The sequence below is a fragment of the Eutrigla gurnardus genome, assembly GCF_963514095.1.
Source record: "Eutrigla gurnardus genome assembly, chromosome: 3".
NCBI lineage: Eukaryota > Metazoa > Chordata > Actinopteri > Perciformes > Triglidae > Eutrigla > Eutrigla gurnardus.
In genome coordinates this window covers 1,598,691-1,618,435 of record NC_139917.1, presented here as the reverse complement: position 1 = coordinate 1,618,435, position 19,745 = coordinate 1,598,691, and the positions used below count along the sequence as shown (strand labels likewise).

General features: G+C 44.1%; 1 protein-coding gene across 1 annotated transcript in view; it reads left to right on the top strand.

Annotated features, from left to right (window-relative positions):
- LOC311010466 (sodium/potassium/calcium exchanger 3-like) overlaps window positions 1-19,745 on the top strand; it is a 139,770-nt gene that overhangs the window by 102,507 nt on the left and 17,518 nt on the right. Inside the window, exons 6-11 of the mRNA XM_084004971.1 lie at window positions 4,399-4,502; window positions 5,510-5,584; window positions 6,937-6,962; window positions 7,083-7,136; window positions 8,881-9,014; window positions 12,075-12,235. Of these exons, the coding sequence (XP_083861097.1) occupies window positions 4,399-4,502; window positions 5,510-5,584; window positions 6,937-6,962; window positions 7,083-7,136; window positions 8,881-9,014; window positions 12,075-12,235 (554 nt within the window). The remainder of the gene's footprint in view (window positions 1-4,398; window positions 4,503-5,509; window positions 5,585-6,936; window positions 6,963-7,082; window positions 7,137-8,880; window positions 9,015-12,074; window positions 12,236-19,745) is intronic.

The following is a 19,745-nucleotide window of genomic DNA, read 5'->3' as shown; positions in this document are numbered from 1 at the left end:
CTTTAACACTTAGCTGTAAAGTTGACCTTGAATTATAGAAGCTAACTTTGTTCATCTGTTTTCTTTATTTCGGTAAACTTCAAACTATGTCTGTTACCTCTCAGCAGTTTCTTTCTCTTTAGGATATTTAATCATATATATCACTTTGTACAGTACATTCTGATAGTAATGTAATTGTAATTGTATTTATATGATTTACTTACCACTTTTATGTTTTTATATATATATATATATATATATATATATATATATATATATATAGGGAGAGGCAGGAGGTCAAACAGATAACGTTTCAGAGCGAGGGGGGAGAGCCAGGATGGAAAAATAAATTTACATTTAGGTCATTTAGCAGACGCTTTTGTCCAAAGCGACTTACAATAGGTGCATTTGTGGAAAGATAAAAACCACTACATATTATTGTCAGTAAAGTAAGAGCTAAAAAATAGAAACAAGTGTTAGGTCCTCATCTGAGTAAAGTAGTAGCTGTTCAGCAAACATACCTTAAGAACAACAGTGCTATGATCAAAGAACTATAGGTAAGAATTGCTTTTTTGGGGGGGGGGGGTGTTAATGGGTCATGCTATGCAGAGTCGAGGTGGAGTCTGAACAGGTGAGTCTTTTTTGGAAGATGGCAAGTGACTCTGCCCTCCTGACATTGGTTGGGAGTTCGTTCCACCACTGAGGTGCCAGAACAGAGAAGAGTCTGGACTTTGCTGAGCGACATTTGTTTGATTTCAGCGATGGTGGTACCAGCCGGCCAGCTGAAGTAGAGGAGCGAAGTGCTCGCTTCGGGGCGTGTGGTTTGACCAGTGTTTAAAGGTAGATGGGTGCCGTTCCACTGAAGGCCAGTACCATCGTATGGAATTGGATGCGGGCTGCAACAGGGAGCCAGTGGAGGTCACGGAGGAGGGGGGCCACATGGGAGAATTTGGGTAGATTGAAGACAAGGCGTGTTGCAGCGTTCTGGATACGCTGCAATGGTTTAGTCGCCAAGGTCGAGAGTCCAGTCAGGAGAGAGTTGCAGTAGTCAAGGCGGGAGATCACCAGTGCTTGGACCAGGAGTTGCGTTGCATCCTTTTTGAGGAAAGTCAGAATCCTGCGGATATTGTAGAGGGCAAATCTGCAGGATCGGGCCACAGCAGTGATATTGGGGGTGCAGGATAGTTGGTCGTCAAGGATTACACCCAGGTTCCTCGCAGTTGACAAAGGCAATACTGTGATGTCCACGACAGTGACCGACAGGTCCATGCGAGGGCAGTCTTTCCCCGGGATGAAGAGGAGTTCGGTTTTATGCAGGTTAAGCTTGAGGTGATGTGCAGTTGTCCAGACAGAGATGTCTGCCAGACATTCTGAGATGCGAATTGTAATGTGGGTGTTGGAGGTTGGGGGAAAAGAGAGGAACAGCTGGGTGTCATCTGCGTAACAATGGTAGGAGAATCCATGTGATGTGATTACAGAGCCTAGTGATCCAGTGTATATTGACAACAGAAGCAGTCCTAGTATTGAGCTTTGAGGGACACCCGTGTCCAGAGAACAGGGTTTGGACATAGAGCCATTCCATGTGACCTGAAAGGTGCGATTTGTCAGGTATGATGTAAACCAGGTGAGAGCAGAGTCAGTTATGCCAAGTTCAGCCAGGGTGGAGAGGAGGATTTGGTGGTTGACTGTGTCGAATGCAGCAGATAGGTCGAGGAGAATGAGAACGGAGGAGTGGGATGAGGCTCTGGCGTCTCAGTCAGTGTGAGGAGGGCCGTCTCAGTGGAGTGAGCAGTCCTGAATCCTGATTGATTAGGGTCAAGGAGGTTGTTCTGTGAGAGATAGGATGACAGTTGGTTGTAGGCGGCACTTTACAGGGTTTTATAGAGGAATGAAAGAAGAGATACAGGTCTGTAGCTTTGGATGTCAGCAGCATCTAGGGTGGGTTTTTTAAGGAGAGGCTTCACTGTAGCTGTCTTAAAAGCCAGTGGAATGACACCTGAGGTGAGGGAGGAGTGGTGACAGTTCGAGGCGTAGAGGGGAGGGATGTGGTGGACTTCATGGGTAGAGAGAAAGTCACAAAGTGGTGGTCGGACACGGTGAGCGGGTAACAGAGAGTGCCGAGATGGCACAGGATCTCGTGAAGACAAGGTCAAAGGAGGGCATCCATCTCATCTAAAAAGTCATGGAGAGGACTGGGTGGGCGATAGATCATTATGATGTTGAGCTTGAAAGGAAGGGTGACAGAGACGGCGTGGATTAAATTAAAAGCCTGGAAACACGTTCTGGTAGGATCCAGAAATACAAGTACGCATCAGAAGTGGAGCAGAAAAGGTCCTCTTTAAAGTCATCTCACCTACTCAGAAAACGGCTGGTGAGGCGACCGATCTTACCAAAAAGCTTGATATTTAAAAATTAAATATTGATATCATCCATCCATCCATCCATCGTCTACTGCTTATCCTGTATTCAGGGTCGCGGGGGGGCTGGAGCCGAATTGATATCATACATTTATTTATTATCCATCGTATTATCTCTCTGATTCACTTCAAAGGAGGGACCATCACATTACCTTACTTTGTTGTTTGTATCGGGTTTACATACATACTCTCTCTGAGAGAGAGCGAGAGAGAGAGAGAGAGAGAGAGAGAAAGAGAGAGAGAGAGAGAGAGAGAGACCTGAACCATGAAGCAGAGTTAGCAGGTAACTTCAGTTTGAACTCATGGTAACTGATGCCGACCACCTAACCTGTTGGACCTGTGGAGCTCTGGTTAGGTGTTAGAGATCAACTCGTACAAAAGCATCACCCACTGACCAATCAAAGCTTGATGCACCGATCGTAATAACAATCCAAGAGAAACACAGTTTAAACTGCCAAACAAAGAAAGGACAGCTGCTAATAAATCACTGAGTCCGTGAGTGTGTAAATGAATAGACTTGTAATATCACTGACCCATCTGGAGCACCATAGATCTGACTATAATTAGCTGCGTGTTTATTATATTAAATTCATGTGTTGCTTATACATATTGTTATGGCATGTATTAATATTTAACCATTATTTTTTCTGCCCTGGAGATGTAAATCATTATTTATTCTCTCGTCATATATTCATATCATATATTCTCTTATGTGTGTCAGACTCTGCAGACTGTCTGCATTACTTACTTTTATCTTGCTGTGTGTGATTGTATGATATGGACAGAAACCTTAATGCTTTGAGTTATGTTTTTATATTTATGCTATTTTCTATTTGCAGCTGAAAGAATGAGGCTAAAATTGTCCTGCATGCAATATTTTTCCAAAGGGAATGAATAAATTCTCTTGTATTCTATTAGAATACAATATAACACACAAATGTAATTATAGTCAGATCTATGGTGATCTATTGGCAGTGATACTATAAATATACTGTATGCATTTGCAGATTCACACAGTCTCATTTCTTTGTCAGCTGTCCTTCTTAATTTAAAACCTTTTGGTCTGGATTATGACTTCTTATTTATCTCATATTCAAGTTTATAAAATATGCCACTCTGCTGACGGCATACAGTTGTTGTTTGTGATTGATGCTGCAAATTACGCCCCTTTTATGTGAATGTGCTCACAGACTGAGAAACCTGGTTGATTTACCGAGTTATGAGCGGGATCAAAGTTGTTCCGCTTAGTCAAACCAGTTTAGCAAAACATACTTATGGTATGTGGAACTCGCTTCGTAGTCCAGGGGTCCGTTTCAGAAAGCAGGCGTAACAAACTCTGAACCTAACTCTGAACTCAGTCAACCAACTCTGAGATGGGCAACTCTGAGTTTTCGGTTCCAGAACAGCACTTCTGAATTAGTTCAATCAACTCTGAGTATGTATGTAAATGTCGGAGAATATTGTTTAGATATGTGATCAGTATGAAAGGTAATGAAAATCCTCTCCCGGCGTAAAGCTCCTAGAATCACTTTTATTTCCATATTGATTAGGTTGACGAGGAAAGTATGGCACATTTTTTCAGAGTTGTTTCAGATTCCGGAAAAAGGCAGAGACATGTAGGGAGAAACTCAGGGTTTGATGAAGCAAACCTGCCAGCGAGCAGGTTAAGTTCACAGAGTATGTTACCCAGGTAACTGACTCAGATTTATGCTGAACTGGCTTTGTGAAACCGAAAAACCAGAGTTTCCCTCATCTCAGGGTTAACTAACTCAAGTTTTCACTAAACCTGCTTTCTGAAACCCTGGCCCCTGGTTTGTGTGTGTGTGTGTGTGTGTGTGCGTGTTTTCCAGTTGTTTACATATGATCTGACAGATGTGTTGGGACATCTGTTTGTCAGCACTGCAGATGTTTGTGCTGCAACTGGAAATGTCAAGTAGTGAACAACATGTGCTCTCGATGGTGGCATAATGAAGTGTGTGCGTGTGTGTGTGTGTGTCCCCAGGCGTGTTCATCACCAAAGGTGACGTTGGTGTCGGGACCATCGTGGGCTCAGCTGTCTTCAACATCCTCTGCATCATCGGAGTGTGTGGCTTCTTCGCCGGCCAGGTGTGATGTCATAGCGCCGTGATGCTGCTGCAGCTGCTCCCGCCGTTGACTTGGTGGCAGTTTTCTCACAGTCCAGCTAACAGCGGCATTGTCACCTTTAGATATCTAGCCACATGCATGCGTGTGCTGATTTGTGCACCCGGACACAGCTGCCCCGTGTGTAAACCACATCACGAGATTTCATTTCCGTTATCCGTCTCACTTTCTAACCTTTGTTATGTGTGCATGTCAGTATCGTCCGATTTGTCTCGTCTTCTGTGCGACTCGGATGAAAGCGTTTCATGCACGGTTTGAACTTCCCTCTCTCTTCCCCTGTGCTGGACGGAGCTTCTCTAGCCACATGTGCAACATCCCTTCAGCCGCTTACGTCTCTTTTCTGCTCTGCATCCATAGCTGTGTGTTGCATGAGATTCCAGCGGCACCATAATATCTCTGACGCTTGCTGACATGTCAGAGTGCAGTACAAGGATAAGCTCTCTGCTCTATGCACTGGACCTCAAACAGTGATGCAATCCTAGATTGTGAATTACGCAATCACAGAGAGATAATGAGGGAGAAGGGCAGCAGTGGAGGGATGGGGCGGGGGGGGGGGGGGGGGGGGGGGGTAGTACAACCATCTTCAAGTCCAGCCGTTGCACCTCTCGTAGCGGGCTACAAAGCACCGTTGTGCAGAGAAACAGCAAACACTCCGTCTCTTTGTTATGCTCTGCCTCACAGCAGCACACGATTCCTCGGTTGGGAGTGGCACATTCAATATGTGACCTCTGACCCTGAATTTACGTGGCGATGCGGTGTGAGTGTTAGTCACTGCGTTGTATCTGGTTACATAAAGTGGATAAACACACCGCCGCCTCCCCGATGGAGGAGAGTAACTGTTTGCTTGATCCAGGTTTGCATTGCTATGCTGATGATGTCAGAGGCATTTGTGTGCCGCCGTGAAGCGTTTCTATTATGAGCTGAAGCTGAAGCCATATTTATTCATTCATCTCTTGTTTCCCCACCTGCAGGCAGTGAAGCTCTCTCATTGGGCGCTGCTCCGAGATTCCATTTATTACACCTTTTCTGTCACGGCCCTCATTGTGGTAAGAGCTGATAGACTCACATTCACAACATGAGTGCTGATAGAAATATTTACTTTCTATATAGCATAAAAGTTCAGTTTGAAAGTGCAGCTGATGGTTCACAGCCATGATATCAACACTTTTATCAACTAAATGTGGATTTTGATATTGTGTCCTTGGTTGGATAAAGCTGTGTCCTGAAATCATAATCCTTCAAAAATATATAATAGGAAAGTAAATAAAGACAAAACTAACAGTAATAATAGTTATATTAATCATTCTCAGCTGGTTTCAGTCTGCTGTGTATTCACAAAATCATGATCACTCTGAAAGCTCAGCATGGAAACTAAAAGACACAGAAATTCACACAGTAAACATACAAGTGTGACCATTTTGTGCAAATCATGATAGTAGAAAGTAATGGTCATAATCAAGTATTATTTAAGTATTTATTTAAAAAGTATTTATTTAAAAAGTCAGACATTTTAATATAGACTCAATTGATTTTAATTAATTATTTTTGACTGATAATGCAATATGCGAAATGATTTGCGATGTGTATGTTATTCTTATTTTCATGAAGAACATCTTTAAATGACCATGGTGTCAATTTTGTAGTGATCTGTACCAACGATATGATGATATCAATATTTGATTTAATTGGTTTTGACACTTATTTCCACTTGAACAATTATTGCAATTATGCAGTTGACCAATATTGTAATATTGTGGCATTTCTGGATTAAGTGTTTAGCCTTGATATGAATGCATCTATGATAATGATGCAATAATGTAATACATGTAAAAACATCACTTTGAATCCATTTGAGTGTTTTTGTGGTTGTCCTTTTTATCTTCTGTTTTTATTTATGCAACACATAATACAGAATGCATACAACTTGGAGGAGATGCTCATACACTTGAAGTTTTTTCACGTCTGTTGCAAACCTTGTAAGAATAAGAGCGATTCTCCAGTCAGTGGTATTGATCCCTTTTCAGAAAGTAAAGGATGTTTCCTCCAGCTCTGAAACCAAAATGAAATTAATTGCAGCTGGCCTCATATTGAAATGTTTTCTCTGTGATGTGTAATCAGCCATCGAATGCGTTTCTTCATATTATGCACCATAAACAGATATATCAGCAGCTCAGTGTGTCATGGTGTGATCCATGACTTGACATCATTAGTCATCTGGATGCTTGTGACCAAAATCAAACCCAATGAACCACAAGGTCTTTGAACTTTTTAGTTCTGTCCGTCTGAGCTCTGGGTTGGCCACACCTTCTAGTGGAGGAGATGTTAAAATGCAAAATTAATTTCCCTTTCAATTACTGCCTCCACCTAATGTGCCTCTGTGTCATCTTTGCCTCTTCAGTTCATCTATGATGAGAAGGTGTGCTGGTGAGAATCATTTTATTTTCTCTCTTGCTGTCATACACACACACATGCGCACACACACACAAACACACACACACACACTTGTACTTGTGCTCTTAACACTGACCTTGTGTTTATATGCAGGTGGGAGTCTCTTGTCCTTATTCTCATGTATGCAGTCTACATCCTCATCATGAAGTGAGTGCCTTCAGTTGACTGATTATAACTGATTAGCTGCATCTCATTATTCTTTTTCATTGCCCGGTTTGCTTCCACAGTGACATTGAATGAAAGAGCACAGATTCCCTAACAGTTTTGACTGGCAATTTTGTATGAAGAATGAAAATTGTAGGACTGACAGAAAGTTAAACGTGTTTTAAAATATTTTAAAGCTCCCCTCTACTCAAAAGGCATGTCCACACAAATGCAAAGTTTGACTGCAGGGTGATTTGTGTTTATTCGTGTCACCTCCACATATCACAATGCTTCATCCATCGTGGCTGAAATAACCACTATTAGATGTTGTGAAGTCCCAGATCCACCAGGAAACCAAACACCGTCCTGTCTGAGTTCATGACATCATCCAGAGGTGCTCGGTGGATTTCACCAAGCTGGATTCACTGGATCTAGCAAGACACACATCTGCTGGTTTACTACAGCTGGAGGGACCCCAACAAATATATCAATATTTGCTGTGTACAACAAACGGATAGAAAATGATTCTGAAATAACTCCAAAATGATGGTGATTATTAAAAAGTCATGCTTTGTTAGGTCTGTCTGTAAGACGACAAGCAAACTATTTTTAAAATGCTTCTTTTCTGAATGAGGTCTGGGCCGATCAGAGCTAGGCTATGCTAGCTCCTATGCTGTAGCTGCTCAATCAATGACCTTCAGGTACTATCGTATAGCTCTGGGTGTCCAAGGACTGCCAATATTGTTTTCCTCCATCCGTGATTCAGCAATGTCAGTCAGGAGGAGAATCTCAACATTGATAGATTTTCAAGAGAGCATCTAGTTGAAATATTTAAACTTGCACATCTACATGAATAACGCCAATTTTGCCTAATTTGAGTCTTCAATGTTTTTCAGGCCAAGGACCCCTTGCCTTATAGTTAGACAGTGGAAGGACCCCTATTACACATCGTATAAAATTGTGTCGCTTATTTAAACAGGCCAATAAAAGCAGCTTATAGTGCCATGTATAAAAGTACTTTGTAATTATGTATGTCTACAATTCCATTATAATAATAATAATTGTTAACAGATTCTTATATTTATAGAACATGACTTAATTCTATATTTGCATTTCTACGTCTCATTTTCACAACATAGGAATATTTATATTTATTTTGAAAAAAAATGTTTGGGATCAAATCATTTCGGGGACCCACAGCTGCAAGTCTGCGGACCCCATAGGGGTCATGGGCCCCCTGTTGAAGATCTCTGATCTATAGCACAGCCCAGAGCGAATGACTTCGTATGTAATCGTGTTTGGTATGACCACAACATATCTGTTGACTATACCTCTGAACATTCTGTCCAATACACACCAATGTAAATAATATGTAAAATGTAATAAATGTAAAAAAATTGGAAGAAAGGCATTTTCACTCAGCTTCAAAGAAGGTTTAATATCTTAAAAAGTTCAAAGGGTCTTAAAAAGTAGAAGTGGAGTTTCTACACGAAGGTGTGAATGAGTCGGTAATGGTTGAATATGCATGAAGACGCATGCATTCGTGTCATTTATTTGAGTGGGGAAAATATTGAGTCTGAAAACATTGAATATTTTATTAAATTCTGAATGACAAAAGTAATAGTACACATATCCTATTGAGCTGAACGGTTTTGATGTTTGAATGAAGTGTCCTTTCATTCAAACCAATAGCAACAATAGTAATCATGATAATTATTGTAATATCGTGGTGTTATTGTCATCGCAGGTTTAACAACAGGGCCCATCGCTACTTTGACCGTCGAAAGAAGAGCTCTGTGAATCTGTCCAACGGACTGACAGGAAGCACTGACCTGGAGGATAATGTCACGTGTGATGCGACTGCAGTCCTGCTCAAGAAAGGTAAAGGTCTATCCTCCAACAGGACTGCTCATAGGTTAGCTGCTCATCTCTGTGCACTGAGATTTACATTCAGCTGGGGCTCCACTCCTCATCTGTTTTTGGATGACTTTATGAACAAAGTTTCCTCTGTGTGGAGGAACGTCCTCTACTTAATGCTGAGCTTCCACCTCCAGGCCCTCCATACTGAACCCAAAGCAATGTCACTCCTAAACGTTCAAATGGTGTGTTTGAGCCAGAGTTCTTACCACCAAAGCATTCATCTGGCCTGCCCACGTTCGTCTGGTTCTGCTAATAGGGGGACTCTGTTGCTGAGACTCTACACAGCAACACAGCCATCCCCATGTTGGCTCAGTTGGTAGTGGCATGATAGAGAGGCTTAGTCCCAGCCCCTCCAGTGGACCACCACGGGACCTTAGTTTTGAAAAAAATTATATATACAGTAGTCAACAGCGTGACAAATCAGTTTTTATCCCATTTGAACTGTGCCATGAATTACAAATACAATGTTTTTCCATTTAAAAGTTGAGAAAGTCTCATTGTTGAAGTATTAGACTGTGAAAAAAAATTAGAAAGAATTAGAAAGATGACACACCCAAAAGTCACTGAAATGTCTCTGAAGCTACGATGCCTGTGTATTTGGTAGGAACGCCAATTCTTTTCTGTGCTATACTTATGACCTTCTGGAGGGGAAACAGTAGGAGAGCACAAGCAGCTTTGTAGACGGGTTTGTTTTCTTTAGACTTCTGAGGAAGTAAAGCCGCTGTTGAGCCTTCTTCACAGGTCCTCTGTGATGTGGCTTCCAGGAAACTTCTACCCCTGTGATGTTGAGAGGAGAGCTGTCTCCTAAATCTATGACTAGCTCTTTTGTTTTTGTGAGGTTCAGAGCTAGGTGGATCTCTGGACACCAGGCTGCCCAGTTTGCTCACTTCATCTCTTATTCCCATTTGAGATCGGTCCCACTTGATGATTGTGTTTGAGGGGTTTGTGACTCGTCCTTTCTCTTTCTGGCTGATAAAAAGTGTAACATTTAGTTGGCCCGTGTCACATGACGTAGAAACCAATGAGACAGGAAGCATTTCATCTATTTATAAAAATAGATTCAACAGAAACAAGAAGATGCCCAAACAGCTGTGTCTTCAGCACCACCTACTGTCCATCAAAAGATGTTACAGGAGAGTTTTCAGAGGCAATGCTCGCCCTGGATTAGAACCTTGTGGATGAACTAAAATAGTGTCCTGACATTGGAAGCTTGTTTGAGAAGGTGAAAATGACGCACAGTGTTTCACTCACATAAGGTTATCCTTTGCTCGAGGCTGTGAGGAGACGACTTTCAGCAGCACGTTCTCTTGTAACACAGTGGAGATCTTTTTGGACCAAATGAGCTATTCCGCTGTAGCACACTGAACACCTTAGAGCAGGGATGCCAGGGTTACGGCCCGCGGGCCAGACCCGGCCCGACTGTACGTCACATCCGGCCCGCGGGTGATAAGGGGAGAATATTTTTTATTATTATTTTATCTACATTAAAAAATATATATATACCCAATATCCTCTAATACTGGCCTGTATTCTATTACCGGCCAGTCACATTGGCCGGGGCAAGTGTCGACAGGCAGCGTTATTTCCATACTTCCCATTCATTGTCAGGTTCGCGTCGCAAAGATTTTGGCTGAGTTCTATATTAAAGGATTTACGGTATGCCCTGCAATGCATTCGACTCACGCCGAGTGTGGAGAGACGGTGCACCGCTACCTCCCGCAAGCTCTCGAAAATCTTTTAAACTGAATGTTGTCGATCTAAAATAAAGACAGATTCAGCAACTGCATAGCTTATTTCTCTCTTAAAATGTTTTCAGAAACACGTTTCGGTGAACTATTATCGTAAAATAAGAGAGTTTTCAAACGAGCTGCCATGTTGGTCGGGAGCAGACAGGACAGCTGTGAAAGCGATCGTCCAATCAGGTGCAGCCATGAAGTGTGCCTGTGATTGTATTAAGGAGAGCGCCTGTCAATCATCCTCCTTTGTAATGTATCTAATTTAGGCCTCATTGTGAGGCTATATTGGTGCCAATGCAATTTCTTTTTGATGTGTAGGCCTTCGTGAATAATTTCAAATAGCCTACCTATCCATGTGAGTCAATGTTTGGCCTTTTCAGTCCGAAAGTGTAATCCGGCCCCCTGAGGTCTCACTTGAAAAAAATCTGGCCCCCTGTCCAATTTCACCCTGGCATCCCTGCCTTAGAGAGATCAATCACTTAAGATGTTGATTAGCTTGTAAGGTGTGAATCAAACATGGGGCCACCCACATGGAGAGGAAGGGTGCAAAACTGTTTTAGGGCGTATTAGGGCCACTGTCGAAAAAAAACAACGGAGCCAAGAGGTGGGCAATATTCTGAGAAAAAAAAAAAAAAAGTAACAAATGTATTACTTTATTATAGAGGTCATAGAGGAAGTAAACACGTTGCTTGACTGGATCTTTACCGTTGCTATGACAACAAGTGAAAGCTACAGCTACATCTTAGCCTAACTTGGCCGAATTTGGCCCATATAAATAAAACCCAACAGCCATCGTTGATGGTTAACGAGGCGTTGTCACGTTGTGAAGGATTAATTCGAAAAATAAAGGCGTACATTCATGGGAAGTTAGCTAGCATAGATGCTGGTTGTTAGCATCGTAATAGTATGTTAATATTTTTTTCTCTTATAATATTATAATTCTCTGAATATTGCTCGGCTCTGTTTTTTTTCCTACAGTGGCCCTGATACGCCGTCAGTGATGACTAATAGGGAGGCACAAATCATTATTTGATCCCGTATGAATCGTGACATGAATTACATTTCAATTATTTTACATATCAAAAGAGTCCCACTTTGTCATCTATCTGTTGAAGTCAAAGACTGTGAAATAAGGATTTCATGGAGGACACCGGAAGGGGCGGGACTTAGCCTCTCGATTGCGCTTTCAATTAGATTAAGAAGTAATGAAATGAACGCGTGTGTGTGTGTGTGTGTGTGTGTGTGTGTGTGTGTGTGTGTGTGTGTGTGTGTGATTTGTCTCTAGCTAACTTCCACTGTAAGCCCTCTGTGCTGATGGTGGATGAGCTGCTGTCTGCATACCCCCACCAACTGTCTTTCTCTGAGGCTGGCATGAGGATCATGATCACCAGTCATTTCTCCCCCAGAACCCGCCTCACCATGGCCTCTCGCATGCTGATCAATGAGGTACGTAAAATACACTACATATGCTAACAATAGCAATGAGCTAACTCCAAGGGACATCATGAGAAGTTAAAAACAGTGAAAAGTTAAAGTAATGTACTTTCCTATGAGCAGTTAATTAGTCAATAACACTGATTCACTGGATTATATAATGGTAATGGTTTCATTTCAAGTCCACAGTTGCTGTGCTGTGATTGTAATGCTACACCATGGGGGGGGGCCATGGACGTGTCGATGCTTTTCGTTTCCACCTTCTTGAGGCATTTCTTTTTCATTTCCATGCTCAACGCACTTAAGACAAAAACTCTGGTGTTTACTTGCTCTTTGTGTTACTTTGAAAAGTCCCTGCCAAAGCAGAGACTTAGCATAAATACAAACTAAATAAGCTGGTCTAGGTTCAACAGCACAAGGAGTTTCTTTTGGATTGTACAGACAACAATTTCTCTCAGGCACCTGCCGAAAGCCCGCCAGCTCCAACCTAGTCTACTCTTGGCGTAAGGCACACAGTGCAAATAAAGTCCATTCATTCAAGGCGAATTACAGCTGGCGGAGTGGCAATCTGGGACAAAAATTCAGCCCTGGACTTTTTGGTCCAGACTGGCCCAGCACAATCCGCGCGCAGATACTGTACCAACTCGGCCCGTTGATGTTCTGTACATATAATCACACAAGCGCTTATAACACTACACTGAATAATATCCCTTTATATTCTGGAGCCTTGAATAAAATAAATGATGACTACACAGTATGTTGCTCATTTGCTCTTAAGAAGGATATTGGAGAAAGGATTTAAGATTCAAGAGTGTTGTTTATTTAACTCACTCATATGTGATGGAACTGATCATGGCATTGGCAGGCTGATAGCAAGGTACTGTGGTCAAACCACACCACATTGCAACATGTGAGTTTTAAGCTTATAGATCTGCAAATGTGTGGCATGCTTTGATGAAAATATCAAATAGTGGTTAATAAAAGCAACTATTAAATAATCAGGATAGTTTATTATTTTCCAACACTTTAGATAGCCTAACTAGATTTAGTTATAACACACCACACACTATGCAGAGATCTATTATGTCAGGTAAAGTTATAGACAACGGTTCTGAACATTTAGTGAATGAGTGTTTATCCACAACATGTTATCTAGCACACACACCTGCTATCACCACCACCACCAATCTCCTCCTCCTCCTCCTCCTGTACCACCATGGCAGCGGGAGCCTTTCACTGTCCACCTGCAACACCTGCCTATAGAGGGACCCACCGCAGCCGGCACAGCCGAAGCCTCGGAGCCGGAGGCACGGACGTAATTTAGGGGGGGGGACACAGGGGACATGTCCCCTGCACTTTTTAAAAAGGCCGTTTTAGTCCCCTGCACTTTTTACCGTCCAAAAACGATGTTACACTATATTGAACAGAGACGCGTCAAGCACTAGGACCAAGCGGAAAACGGCCGCTCAAACTGAAGCCTGTTTCCCTTAGTCTAGACCGCCCACAAGCTCCTCGATTAGCTCTGCCGTTTCTTGTGTGATTGGCCGTCCCCGCTGTCACTCCATCTTGCACACCGACGGTCTGCTAGTCTGCGGTCAGGAGTCTTACAGGAGTCCGCTACTGGAAGTTGGGAGTTTGTTCTGCCTGGTTCACGTCTGCTAGAAGGATTGTATATCAGAGGTTTCATTTACATTAACGTTTGAATCGGTGTCCATGTGCGTATGTGCGTGCGTATGTGTGTGTTTGGTAATTAGACACAGCCAGGATCTCTAAAAAAAGAAAAGTGGACATAAGAGACTTCTTTAGAAGTCAAAGTGTAAGTTACTCAAAGAAATGCGTTACAACCATCCTGCAACACCTTCACTGGCTCCCAATAAACAGCATATCCACTTCAAGATCCTCCTCATCATTTACAAAGCTCTCAATAATCTGATCAATAAAATGTATTATTATTATTGTTTTTATTATTACTATTGGATTAGAATTCGGTGATAATGTTTTGCTACATGATTTACAACCAGTCAAACCAAAAAAGGGAACAGTAAACTTAAAATTAGCAATAGAAAACTAGAAGAACTACTAGAAAACACAGTGAACTGAAAGAGTTAGAGTTTTATTAAAAATACTTGTGTCCCCCCCACTTCTGAAATCAAAATTTCGTCCTTGGCCGGAGGCCACGAAGCCGCCGACCACGCCGCCGCCGGCCACACCGCCGCCGGCCACACCGCTGCCGGCCCCTGCTGCAACAAGCATGTTTAATATGTTTCTGTTCTTAGCGGCATCAGCAGCAAGAGCTTTTTTTCTTTTCCCTCTGTTTTTTTGCACCGCCTTTTCGTTTTTTCTCCATTTTTGCTTTGTTTTTCATGTGTGTTTCTCTTCTCTCTCATAATGATTGCTCATCATTAAAGGTGATTGGACGTGGGGGGGGGGTCTGGAAAATGGGTGGGACTACTGGGCCTCTGTAGCCTATCATAATTGTAGGCGACTCCATCATAAAAAACATCCGTTTTTTCAACGCAGTCACAAGGTGTTTCCCCGGTGCGAAGGTCCTTGACATTTTAACACATCTCCCCACTCTGTTGAAAACTCTGCCAACCTCCATCCACAGAGTTATAATTCATGTCGGTACAAATGACACATCCCTCCGCCAGACCGAGCTCACGAAGAGTCACTTCATCCGACTTTTAAATTTTTTTAAAAACTCTGCACTGTCTGCATTCATCAGCGGCCTGATCCCCACTTCTGGCCGTGGATGTGGGCGTTTCAGCCGAGTCCTCAATTTGCACACCTGGCTCCAGTCTGCGTGCCAAGTTCACAGCATTGCCTTTGTGGACAATTTTAATCTTTTCTGTAACCGTTCGTCCTTTTTTAAGTCGGACGGAATACACCCTAGCCACGTAGGTAGCCGCATGCTAGCGGCTAATCTGCAGCACGCTGTTCATTCCTTCCCACATGACTGACTGTTTACCCCCCCCTCACACACGCCCCCCTCTCCCTCTGTGGTGCACTCACTGTCGACGGCTTCTCCCCAGAGCTCCCCCTGCTGGCCACACCTGTCATCGTCTCCCTCAGCTGCTGATCTCTCCATCATTACTCTGTCCGATAACCACAGAAACTCCCAACCACTCCCTATTCCTGTCCATACTACAATCAGACACCACTCTGGCAGAAACACCACCCGGTCTGTAAATCACTCTGTATTAGCCAGCCCATCTATGCTGGCTTCCACTCACACCAAATATGATAACTCATCTGTCAGCTTCGGACTTCTCAACATCCGCTCACTTACAAACAAGGGACACCTCATCCATGATCTCCTCACTGACCGCAAGCTCGACTTCCTCTGTTTGACTGAAACCTGGTAACAACCAAATGACTTTTCCTCACTAAAAGACTCCACCCCACCGGACTTTACTTACCTCTCCCACCCCCGTAGCCACGGCCGTGGCGGAGGTATTGCATTCATTTACCACAAGAAATGGAAAGTCCTACCCCAGTCGCTGCCTGTCTTCTCCTCATTTGAACATCTTACATTTACACTCCCTGGACCCACTCCCACCATCATTGCCACTTTCTACCGCCCTCCTAAGCCCCACTGTGACTTCCTAAATGATTTTGCTGTTTTACTCACGCATCTATCCACTCTATCACCAAATATCATATTACTGGGGGACTTCAATATACACATGGACAACATTAATTAACCCCTCACCAGAGACTTTTCATCATGCCTGGACAGTTTTGGACTCCATCAATTCATCAACTTCCCAACACACACAAAAGGACACACTCTGGACCTAATCTGCTGCTCTGGCCTCACCCCCTCCAACTGCACAGCTGATGATCTCCATGTGAGTGACCATTTCCTCATCTCTTTTAGCACTGCACTCTGCCTTTCAAGAATCAAGTCATCACGCTTCATTTCATTCCGGAACTTAAAGAACATTAACATTGACACTCTCTGCTCCAACATTGACACTATTCCAATCCCGGACTATTCTACCACCTCTGATGAAAGGATAACCCTCTACAATACACGTTTAAACAACATCCTCAACTCCCTCGCTCCACTCAAAACACGCTCTGTTTCCTTCTCCACAACTGCCCCCTGGTATACCCCTCATCTCCCCTCTATGAAATCTAAAGGCCGCCAACTGGAACGACTCTATAAGAAAACTGGACTCACTATTCATAAAGAAATGTACATAACCCACATACGCCACTACAAGGACTCAATCACCCAAGCCAAAACAAATCACTACTCCGCTCAGATAATCTCCAATGAAGGAAACACCAGATCACTGTTCACACTGCTCAACAGAACTCTCCACCCACCTGACTCCTTACCTCCCCACCTGTATTCAACTGACACCTGTAACTCCCTAATGCAGTTTTTCTATGACAAAATCTCCATCATTCACCAACACTTAGACTCAGACTCACTCCCTTCTCTCCCACCTGCACTTCCTCTCCTCTCACCAGCCCCTCTACTACACTGTCAGCACTTCTCTAATTTCCAACTTCCCACTGACCTTCAAATCCATGACCTCATCCGTAAATCCAAACCCTCTACCTGTCAGCTTGACCCCCTTCCCACCACCCTTGTCAAATCTTGTCTCCCCTCTGTGCTTCCCCTCATATCTGACATCATTCACTCTTCACTCACCACTGGTACTGTTCCCTCACCCCTCAAAACGGCAGCTATCACCCCTATCCTGAAAAAACCTGGCTTAGACCCCAACAATTACAATAATCTCCGCCCCATCTCCAACCTACCTTTCATATCCAAAATCCTATAAAAATTAGTCGCTTCCCAATTACACACCCACTTAACTAAAACTCCCTCTATGACCCTTTCCAATCTGGTTTCCGCCCCCGCCACAGCACCGAAACTGCACTGCAATCACCAATGATCTTCTCACTGCAGCTGATTCCGGTTCACTTTCCATCCTCATCCTCCTCGATCTAAGTGCAGCCTTTGACACCATTTCACACCCCATCCTCCTTCGTAGACTCTCCTCCATCGGCATCACCCACACCCCCCTTCACTGGTTCCACTCCTATCTCTCAGGCCGCACTCAGTGCATCCAGCTCAAATCCTTCAAGTCTGACCCCTCCCCAGTCACTACAGGTGTGCCCTAGGGCTCTGTCCTGGGGCCCCTTCTCTTCATCACCTATCTCCTCCCCCTTGGCATCATCTTCCGTAAATACAATATTAATTATCACTGCTACGCGGATGACACCCAGCTCTACCTTTCCAGTAAACCAAACTCTGCACTCCCACCCTCTTCCCTCACCACCTGCTTATCCGAAATCAAATCCTGGTTCACTTCCAACTTCCTCAAATTAAACAGTGAAAAAACAGAAATCCTCCCAATTGGCACCAAATCTACACTATCCAAATTTGACCGTTTCCCCCCCCCTTCTTATCGACAGCTCCTCAGTTTCCCCCTCCCCTCAGGTTAAGAGTCTGGGTGTCATCCTTGACAGCACTCTATCATTCAAAGCTCACAGCAATAACACCACTCGGGCTGCCTACTTCCACCTACGTAATATCAGTCGACTCCGTCCCTCCCTCACTCCCAACACCGCCTCCATCCTTGTCCATAGTCTCGTCACCTCCCGTCTCGATTACTGCAACTCTCTCCTCTTCGGTCTCCCTCACAAGTCTCTCCATAAGCTTCAACTGGTTCAAAACTCTGCTGCACGTGTCATTACCAAAACTCCTTCTTCCCACCATATCACCCCCATCCTACAGCAACTTCACTGGCTTCCAGTTTTTTCTAAATAAAATGTATTATTATTATTATTATTATTATTATTATTATTATTATTATTATTATTATTATTATCATTAACAAGGGCTTGGAAAACAGCAGGTGCATAAGTAAGTCCGAATGGCATGACACAGTATTCAAAATGTCCTAGGGGTGTATTAAAAGCAGTCTTCCACTCGTCTCCCTCCCTAATTCGTACCAGATGGTACGCGTTCCTAAGGTCCAACTTAGTGAAGACAGTGGCCTCATTAAGGGAGCTGAAGGCGGAGTCAATGAGGGGAAGAGGGTACTTATTCCGTATGGTAATGTCATTTAGGCCCCTGTAATCAATACAGGGGCGCAGGGATTTGTCCTTTTTGTCCACAAAAAAAAAAACCCGCCCCCACCGGAGAGGACGAAGGACGAATAAGGCCAGTAGCTAGGGAGTCTGTAATGTATGTCTCCATGGCTATCTTTTCTGGTTTGGAGAGATTGTACAGTTGACTGGAAGGTAAGGGGGCGCCAGGGAGTAAATCTATGCCACAGTCATAGGGCCTGTGAGGTGGCAAGGATTGGGCGCGGACTTTATTAAAAACCTCCTGGAGGTCGTGATACTGAACAGGGACACAGGTAAGTTCAACTGGTCTAGGTGGAGATGACAAAGACGAGACTGTGGCAGGAATAGCTGAGTGAAGGCAGTGAGAGTGACAAAAAAGGCTCCAGTTGGTGACAGCAGAGGTGGGCCAGTCGATGTGGGGATTGTGTAGAACTAACCAGGGGAGACCTAACACTAGAGGGGTGGAAGGTGAGGTAATAATAAAAAAAGAAATGGATTCATGGCGGTTACCGGAGAGGAGCAGAGACAGGGGAGCGGTGCGGTGAGTGACGCGGCCTAACAGCCTCCTGTCGAGGGCAACAATGTCCTTAGCAGAAGGTAAGGGTTCTGAGGGCAGGTTAAACTGGGAGACAAGACCAGAGTCAATAAAATTGTCATCAGCACCAGAATCCACGAGAACTTGCAGAGGAAGGAACACTTGGCACCAAGAAACAGAAGGAACACTTGGCACCAAGAAACAGTACCTTTAAGCTGAAGACAGCGAGGAGGGGATGAAGGGACGGAGGTATGGCTCACCAGTGCCCCTCCTGTGGCTGGTGAGCCCGCTCTTTTGGCAGGATAGGACACAGGAAAGAAGGTGGCCAGCCTGACCACAGTAGCCGCACAGCCCGAGACGCCGTCGCCGTAGGCGCTCGACCTGGGAGAGCCTCGTCCTACCCAGCTGCATGGGTTCCTCAGCGCTTGGGAGTGATGGTGCCGCGGCCAAGGAGCCACCGGGGACCGGTGGATCAGGAGCTGGAGGAGCAGGTGGCCGAACAGACCAGGTCCGAGAGGGGGGAAAGGGAGGACTAAACCTGGCTGCTTTCTCCCTGCGTCTCTCACAGAGGCGGTTGTCTAAGCGAGTAGCTAGGGAAATTAGCTCATCTAGAGATGATGTTTCGTCCCTAGCCGCTAACTCATTCTTGATCTCCTCACTTAAACCCCTACGAAAAGCCCCCTGCAGAGCTATCTCATCCCACCAACACTCGGCTGCAAGAATGCCAAAAACAATAGCGTAGTGGGAGACCGGGCTGGACCCCTGCTGTAAGGTGAGGAGCCGATTACTGGCCTCCCTGCCCTTTAAAGGGTGGTCAAAAATCGTCCTCATCTCCGCAGTAAATAAAGGAAAAGAGTTACACAGGGGTGAGTTACTGTCTGACACTGCTAAAGC